Genomic DNA, 9,701 nt, shown 5'->3' on the forward strand with positions numbered 1-9,701 from the left:
ATTACACTGAAATGTAAAGCTAGTGTGTGTGTGTATGTGTGTACACACTTTGTGGATTAGTAATCTCAAATATTAAATCATGCCCTCTACAAATTTAGAAGGAATAAGTACATTCATCAAGTACCAACATTAGCCACATTAAAGATGACAACACAAAATAAAATTCACACTGGAAATGAGGTTAAACAGAAACTTTGGACTTAAAAGACTGCCAATACAGCATAACAAGCTTGAGAAAGATGGTATTCCTGATACTTACTACTTTAAGTACAGAGTCATGTGGATACATGTTTCTCAGTCTTGTTGTAGCAGCCAATCATATTTTTCGTATTACAAAAATAGTTAAAGAGACGAAAGAGGAGTTGTTCTATCCAAGTTGAGAAGTCTAGGGCTTTGTTTGCTCAGTTTTCCTCAGCCTCATGCCACAGCTGCCCAAGACATTTCCACCTCACTCCTGCTTTTTTCTTACCATCACTCCTATTGTTCTTTAATCACGCCTCAATTCTATTGGGCATAAACTTGATCATTCTTCCCAAAGTCTCTTTTGCTCCATTTTACAACTCAATTAATCTAGATTCCAAGATAAGTGAGAAGAAAAAGTCTAAGCCATATGAGGTACTACATTTTAAAGTCAGGACTAGAACTGGGATACACATTCTAAACCAGAAACTCCAACCCTCAGCTTCCTAATCTTTAGCCAGCAATTCAAGGCTTTTCACGACATGGTCCTCCCTAATCTACCTTTTCAACTTCATCTCCCTTAAACTATAAGAATTGTGCTTCAACTAATCTATATAGAGACTAATCAGTGTACACACTAATCCTTGTGCTGTTTCGAGCTTACCTTCATGATTACAATCATCACCAAGGCTGTACCACGTAGTGGTTAAAAGCATGAACTCTGGAGCTAGACTACGAAAGTTTGATATCATCTCCTCCACTTAACTTGAGCTGCGTGGCCAGGCTGGAAGTTAGGTAACTTTCCTTTGCCTCAGTTTCTTAATATGGTAAGTATGGGGAAAAAAATAACACCCACTTCATGGAATTGTTATAAGCACTAAATTAACAGTATTTACAAGACTTAGAGCAGTGCCTGGCCAGTGTAGCTCAGTGGTTGAGCATCAGCCCATGAATCAGGAGGTCATGGGTTCGATTCCTAGTCAGGGCACATCCCCAGGTTGCGGGCTTGATCCCCAGTAGGGGACGTGCAGGAGGAAGCCAATCGATGATTCTCTCTCATCATTGATGTTTCTAACTCTTCCTCTCCCTTCCTCTCTAATATATATATTTAGAGCGGTGCCTGGCACATAGCCACATGTGTGCTATAATCATTATTACTACTGAACACCTGTGTAAAAGTGCTGCACTAGGTACTGAGGATATAAAAGAGCGAGAGTTCCTGTCTTCAGAGATTTCAAGTCTACTTGAAGAAACAAAACACATTCTTTTTTTTTTCTTTAAATATATTTTGATTGATTTCAGAGAGGAAGGGAGAGGGTGAGAGAGATAGAAACATCAATGATGAGAACCATTATTGGTTGCCTCCTGCACGGCCCCTACTGGGGGTCGAGCCCACAACCTGAGCATGTGCCCTTGACCAGTATCAAACCCAGGACCCTTCAGTCTGCAGGCTGATGCTATATCCACTAAGCCAAACTGGATAGGGCCAAAACATATTCCTAAAAAAAAATTTTAATCAAGGTGAAAATAGTAGAAAATTCCAAAAGTAAATGCTAAATAAATAACAGAAAAAATGATGTGCTGTAAAAATTCTGAGAAAGGAGTAAATTTGGAGGTTTGGAGTTTTAAAAAAAATCCAATTAAAAAAAAAAAAGAATGAGATTTCTAACATAAAAACCATTATATTTTTCCCTTCCTTTTTGTTTTGCTTTGTTAAATAACTCTTGCCTTTCATGTCCTTATGCTTCTATTAGAAACTAGGCTAAAGAAATGGTTTTCTACCAATAAAAAAACTTGCACGCCTCACAAATTCAAATCTATTCCGATATATTTTAGAACATTCACTTAAAACAAAAATTGTAAAACTATAAGACAATTTCATGTTTAAATATCATCTCAATCATAAAAAGTGAATTTAGTTTTAATTCTATAGGTATTCAACAATTAGTTTACAAGTAATACATTTGGTATTAGATTAGATTACTATGACCTAAAAGGTTAGAAAGTAGGATTAAAATTAAAATATAAAGCATGAATTCAGGAAGCTAGAAATTCTGAAAAAGAAACAAAATCAAACAGAAAAACCCCCCAAACTGATAATTTTTAAAAGGACATACTTAACCCAGACCATTCATCATCGATATAGGGCTGATTACGGCTAACATCCCACTGATAATCAGAAGTGGTAGACTGAGAAACTGGCTCAGCAGTAGACCCTTAAATGAAAACGAATGCAATAAAATTAAAAATGGAATTTTCTAATGATGTTTCATAACAATTCTATATTTTGCATATGGAGACTTAATTTTTTTTTTATTTCTCCTAAAAAAAAAACCAAAAAAAAAAAAACCTCAGACATTATAAGAGTTAAGATAAAGGAAAAGTAGAATTAAGGGTAATTTTAGATTACACATAATAATCATTTGATCTAATTCACTAATAAGAAATATATTTTTCCTTAGTACCAATCCATTAGATTTTATCTTTTATAATATATTCTTCAAACTAGTTATCTATATATTTCAAAAGGTCAAAAAAGTTTTATTGGGGGAACGGGTGCAGGATGAAGGGGGTCAATGGGGAAATAAAACGGAAATCTGTAATACTTTCAATAAAAAAGTTTTATCTCTCTTCTTAATTGAAAATGATAAAGCACAAAAGAAATCCTGGATGTTTCAGGGTAGTCTATATCCTTAAAACCCTGAAGGAGAGAACTAGAAAATGTCTGAGTTTGCTAGAATTTTTTGCCTAAGGAAAAGTTAAAGAAGAGAGAGATGATTATTCTAGAGCAGTGGTTCTCAACCTTCGTAATGCCGCGACCCTTTAATACAGTTCCTCATGTTGTGGTGACCCCCCAAGCATAAATTATTTTCGTTGCTACTTCATAACTGTAATTTTGCTACTGTAAACAATATGTAATTATATATGTGTTTTCCGATGGTCTTAGGTGACCCCCGTGAAAGGGTTGTTCGACCCCCAAAGGGGTCGCGATCCACAGGTTGAGAACCGCTGTTCTAGAGAGTTAAGGCAGTGAGAAGCCAAAGAGATAAGAAGAGTTATGCTGGTGGTTTAGAGACCAAGTTAAATTCAGGTGCATTTAATGAAAAGAGAATACAGTTGACCCTTGAATGATATGGGTTTGAATGGCGTGGGTCCACTTATTCACAATTTGTTTTCCCAGTAAAATTTTTGTAAATACTTTCTCTTCCTTATGGTTTTCGCAACAGTTTTCTTTAGCTTACTTTATTGTTAAGACTACAGTATATAATATATATAAAACATACAAAGTATGTGTTAACACACTGTTTATGTTTTCAGTAAGGCTTCCAGTCCACAGTAGCCTATCAGTAGTCAAGTATTTTCAACTGTGCGGGGTGTGTGTGGGGGGTGTCAATGTTCCTAACTCCTGCATTGTTCAAGGGTCAGCTATATTCTAAGTGTTTTCTGTTTTTACTTTTCTTTTTTGGGGTGGATGGAGAAGAAGTGAGGAGGGTGGTGGTGGTCATATAGTCCGTAAGAATCTGGTAACAGCTGTGGTAGACTACTGTCCAGAACTTACACAAAAAATTGCATATAGTTTTAGGGTCATATAAATTCATGGGTGCCAGGTCAAAACACCCTGCTCTATAGCCATACATTCATTTCAGAATGCAGATGTTCTTCATCCGGGATATATATACCCCAGGCCTTCTGAATAAGAATCTCGGTATGTATCAGAATCCTTAGGTGACTCTAATATTCACTTTGGATTCAGAGTCACTGATATAAAGAATTGGTTAAGAAAAATACCTGTTAGTATAAAAGATACAATCACTTCCTCTGATCAAAGTCTTTACTAACAAATTTTACTAGCATTCCCCTAATATAACTGCTTGATATACTCAATAGTTATGTATTTTATGTAAATTTTAACAGAGTAACACTATAAAAATTCATATATAATTAGCACATGTACTGCTTAGAGGCGCTATAGTAACACTGTTGCTATTTCTTTAGCAGCCCATGCTACTTTCTCTGAATATATGAAGGGAATAGCACCTATGTTGTACAAAGTCACCAAATGAAGGCAGCAATTAACTTGTACCTCTGGAAGTAAAATGTATTCTGAGACTAGGAATTGGCAAACTATTACCCATAGCCCAAATCCAGCCACCCCTTCTTTTGTATACCCTATGAGCTAAGAATAATACCAGATTTTTAGGTGGTTGGGGGAAAAAAATCAAAAGAATTTAATATTTCAGAACCAGACACTCCTCTGTTTATGTATCACTTCTGGCTGCTTTCCTGTTACGATACAATTCAGTAGCTGGAACAGAGATAGTTTGGCTCACAAAGCCTCAAATATTTACTATTGGGCTCTCTACAGAAAGTGTCTGCTGATCCCATTTCTAGACTAGTGACTCCAGACACTGGGGAACCACATAATTAGTACACTGGGTCCATGAATTCCAACATCAACCAAGCATTACAAACTAAACATCTCCCCATGTTTAAGTAATATTTGTTAGGTACTTATAGCTTCTATATGATTAATAGAAGGCATATCTATTTAAGTTATGCTGAAATTTTAGAAGTTTACTAGCAATAATATACTTTCTGATCAATATATACTCAAGTAGAGTGATTATGTGAGAGCCCATATAACCTGAAAAGCTTCACTATAAACTTACGATGAATAAGAGAAAATAGAAACAAAATGCCAAATTACAAGTACGGCAGGAGTACGCTAGTAACAGCAGAGTATCTTGACCCTGAAAGGAAGGCCTTCCATTTGTACTTGTCTGTGTGCCAAAGCACTTCCAGTTATGTTGGGCCACAGAATCTTATGTCCACTGCAGAAAGGAACTCAGTCACTTGCAGATTAAGAACTTAGGTCTTTCTTCCCCTTTTATTAAGGCCTCTGTCATTTATATTATTTATCTATTATTATGTTGATAGCAATACTTGACACTACTTTTCAAATAGCAAGAGCTAAATTAAACAGAAATTTTTTGTTAACTAAATGAAAGACTGTTTTCACATACCAGGAACAGCAGAGTTAAGTGTGAGAGATGCAAAAGAAGCAGAATTCTGTTCAGAGGTATTCATTCCCCTATCCACACTAGACCAAGCAGCTGTTAAAATAAAGAACGTCACTTGGAATCTTCGATTTGCAATGAAACTTAAAAGATTTGTACAGATTTAAAACTATGGTATCAATATTATAGAACCTTAGAAATTAGAACCACTTAATATAGCAATTGCTACTATTTAGTGAATGTTTACTATGTACTGGCTCTTTACACCAACCACTTTTAATCTTTAGGGCAAACTTGCTAGCAAAGTTTCAGAGTAGTTAAGTAACTTGCTGACAGCTAAAAACAGCTGAGCCAAGACAGGAACTTAGGCTGATTTCCAAAGCCTATTATGCTCTTTCTACCATTGCAAACTACCTTATTATCTACCACAATTAAGCTACGACTTTGGGGCCAGGGACTGAACTTTATACTTGACATTCATTTTATCAAATCCTCACAAGTATTTGAACATGAGGTTCATACAGGAAGTTAAATAAACTACCCTAATTTCCATAAAAGCCAGTGGAAGAATAGGTATTCATACCAAATTGATCTACTTGAGGTAGTCCATGCTTATTCCACTACACCATGATATCTTCTCAACATCTCCAAGCGATTTCTTACTTCTATATGGATATTTTAAGGAGCATACATCTATGATGTCAGACACTCCTGAGCAAACCTAATTTCATAGTTCTTTCAATTTCAACAAAGGTCTTAATCTATCTAAGCAGGACCTCTAATCTGCTGCTTAATTTCATCTCTAACAACATTAAGCAAATACCACCTAATTTATGTCCTAATTATGAAAATGCCACATAGCTTTTGTAAATAAGTTGCAAATAGGTCACAGTTCTTAACATTACTTGATAAAACTTGACCATTGGTTGCTTTACAGCATAGAAATTTATGCTTTCCTCACTGCTGAAATTAGCTGGGAATTTAGGGATTGCTTCTTCTTACAAATTTTGGTATTCCTACACAATTTTTGGATATTTCAGAGGGCGGATGGGAGAGCAAGCTTAAGAACAGTATTAGTAAATGATCTAAAGTTTGCTTCGTGGAGACATTAGTCAACATAAGTCTTTTTAAGCTTAAAAGTGATGGGAAAAGCAAATAACATAGGAAGAAGTGATTTTTTTCTACTTAAACTAAAAGGAATATACTAACAAAAATTATCTGGCAAGCACAACAGAAAAAAAATATCTTTGATGCATAGAAATTACAATATAATAAAAAAAAATCCTAAGAAGCAAAGAACATGAATAGAAATTCATAAAAGAAATAGATATGATCAAGAAAGTTGTGAAAATATGTAATACTTTTAAAAATAAAGATTTAATAAAAAAAAGTTGTCAGAAATATTCAGCCTCATTAGTAATTTGAAAACATTAACCAGAAACAATGTATGTTCTTTTTGCTTATCAATTAGAAAAGATTTTTAGAAATAAGAATACCCAACCTTAGTCAGCATATGACAAATGGCACTCATACTGGTACTGATATATAAATTAGAAGAACTCTTTTAGAAAATATATTGGTATATGTCATGTAGCATTATAAACATTCATATTCCCTTTAATATAATATCACTCCCAAGAATCTATCCTAAAGAAATAATCCCAAAACAAATATATTCAATGCAATGTTATTTATAATGACTAAAAAAATAGAAAAAGTATTTCTCCAATAAGACAAAAGTATTTAGTGACTTATGCTATGCTTATACAATGTATTATAGGGCCATTAAATAAAAACATTTACAAAATGGAAAATGTTTATGTAACAATATTAAGTGGGAGGTGGGAACATAAAAATGCCTATCTGATTTGGATTATGTAAAAGAAAAATTGTACACGGGGGGGAGGGAGAGGCCATAAAATACACAAAAATAGTGGTTGGCATTGGGTGGTATAGTAACACTGAGTTTTTTCTTCTCTTTCTGCAGTTTTCCATATTAAACATGCATTTCTTTTCATAATACACCCACCCACCCCTGAAATTGTTGCTTTTAATTTGATGGCTCTCAACAGAAAAAAGATCCTCAACTACTGATCTTTGTCTTTAAAACCCAGGGGAAAAATTAATTACAAAGAGGCATTAAACTACTGAAATTAATAAGAACGACTGGTCACACATTACACTTATTACATCACTAAAAATATAATTATACCCATTAGCTACATGGGTAATCAAATGTGATGAAGTATGTGAAAGCACTAAGTCAAGAGCAAATAATACATGCTATTATTTACTTAGTTTGCTCCATAAGAAGGACCTGAGATGAGTTAATTATTGCTATTATTTCTGTATGGTATTACTAAATTTTATACTCATGGATCTTTTTTCATTCCTGGGAAATTCACAATGTACCAGATAAACAATTTTAAATGAATTCAAAAATTTCTAACATTTCTTACCAATGCCAGAAAAAATTGAACGGTCACTCCAACTCCTTCCCCAGTCTTTTCCATTCGCATTAGCATCTCCAGTGTCTTGACCCCAAGCAGATGGCTCAGTTTTCCTCTTGCCTGCAGAAGCAGGTGAAACAGAGTTCCACTTCTCCTCCCCTGCACTTATCTGTGAGGAGAGTTTTATAGACTTTTCATTCCAGCCTCCTCCATTTATAGTGAGGTTTTCATTCAATCCTGAAGAAACTTAAAGAAAGAAAATAAAGATTAAAAAACTGGTACATGACTCTTTCTTAAAACTGGGATATTTTCAAATTTCTAGCATTGCTCAGTTTATATTTATCACTCATTATTTCCCCATACTGCCCTCTAAATAGCCTGAGCTTGAAAGAAGAAAATAAAGAATTTAAAAAGTGACATGACCCGCATGAATGACTTTTAAGTTAAAAACTAAGAGGAGGTTAGACCTTAATATATATTCACTAATGTTTTCAACAGCAGAATGACTTGTTCAAAGGAAATGCAATAGAACAAAAAGGAAACCAATATAGTCTGTATACTCAGAATACTTACCCACTAAAAATATAAAGATTTCGTCTTAATTACAGGTTCTTTACTTAAATATTTACATATATACTATGTATAAAGCACTAATTCTAAAATCATTAAAATCAACTGAAAAATTTTTCTTTTCATGCATGAAAGATGTTTACTGCAACACTGTATATAATATTAGAAATGAAAAATAACCTCACATTACATCCAGCCTGCTTCTAGACTTGTTATGTGAAAATTTCCTTAAAAGTAGACACTGGAGCCCTAGCTGGTTTGGCTCAGTGAATAGAAGGTTGGCTTGGTCCCAGGTTCAATTCCAGTCAAGGGCACATGCCCAGGTTTCGGGCTCGATCTCCATTAGGGGGCGCACAGGAGGCAGCTGATCAATGACTTTCTTTCATCATTGATGCTTCTATTTCTACCTCTTTTTCCCTCTCCCTTCCTCTCTGAAATCAATAAAAATAAATATATTTTTTTAAAAAAGTAGACACTGGAGTCTCAGCCCAGACAAATTAAAATCAGAATCTCTAGGGGTGGAATCCAGACATCAGTATGTATGTACATATATACTTGTATACAATTATATGTGCTTATGTGTCTGTATGGATATATAAATGCATGTAGGTGTGTGTGTGTGCCTATACAAGTCTATGTCCCTTTGTATATACATGATTGCTGTTTTTCTAAGCTTCCTAGATGATTTTAATGTGTAGTCAGGACTCAGAACCATGGGAAAGAAGAAAGCTGACAGTGTTAAGAACAAGCCTAAAATGAGAAGGTGCCTTTTCATTTCTGAATTTAAGTTGTACTACAACACTTTAGTTTTTAGGTAAGATATATCACCAATTTAATTCAATCTTTATCATAAATAAGTAAATAAAGTATGTTTTCTATTTGTGAAGCACGGTATAACTTTAGACTATACTTATTGTGAAATACTTGATAGTGTTAAGGAAGCAGTTTCAAAGGTTGTAGGTATTAAGGCTTTTTTCTTAATAAAGAGTGGAAAAGCCTTTATCCTATATATGCCTATATTAAACAGAAGTCCAAAAAAAAAAATCCTTCTTTTCTTCACTGGCTTAAATGAGGCAAGCGAGAATCAAAATTGTATATATTAAAATAATGTTTTCACATATGGAGGAGAGGGGTCAACAACTAGAACATATCAAAGACTATTAGAAATGGGAGTGATTTTACTTTTTATCTATTTTCTAAAATCTCTAGATTGTGATTATGTTACTTTAGTAATTAAAAACTATTAAGCCCCATTTCCCTTTCTGTGTCATTCATGTGAGGAAAGAGACATGCGTGTAAGTTTCTATTTTGATGGGCCTTCAATTTAAGTTTACATGTAATTTCTCTCACCCTGAAGTGTAGGATCTCCTTTTCCAGACTTAAAGTTGCTAACTTGAACATTTAGATGAGATTCACCTGGTTGAAATAGAAATAAAATTTATTAATACTAAATAGGGCCACTATGCACATAAATTAGGAGTAA

The 9,701-nt window shown here is 34.2% G+C and overlaps 1 protein-coding gene across 4 annotated transcripts in view; it reads right to left on the reverse strand.

Annotated features, from left to right (window-relative positions):
• MTDH (metadherin) overlaps positions 1-9,701 on the reverse strand; it is a 44,604-nt gene that overhangs the window by 19,484 nt on the left and 15,419 nt on the right. For 2 of the 4 annotated variants that reach the window (XM_015561010.1, XM_015561020.1), the window contains 4 exons: positions 9,569-9,634; positions 7,658-7,894; positions 5,205-5,294; positions 2,298-2,396 (listed from right to left, as the gene is read on the reverse strand). In XM_015561010.1, the coding sequence (XP_015416496.1) occupies positions 2,298-2,396; positions 5,205-5,294; positions 7,658-7,894; positions 9,569-9,634 (492 nt within the window). Of the gene's footprint in view, positions 1-2,297; positions 2,397-4,424; positions 4,431-5,204; positions 5,295-7,657; positions 7,895-9,568; positions 9,635-9,701 lie in introns of all 4 variants that reach the window. The other 2 variants (XM_015561005.1, XM_015561014.1) reach the window with 2 other exon arrangements.

Source organism: Myotis davidii, unplaced genomic scaffold (genome assembly GCF_000327345.1).
Source record: "Myotis davidii unplaced genomic scaffold, ASM32734v1 scaffold390, whole genome shotgun sequence".
NCBI lineage: Eukaryota > Metazoa > Chordata > Mammalia > Chiroptera > Vespertilionidae > Myotis > Myotis davidii.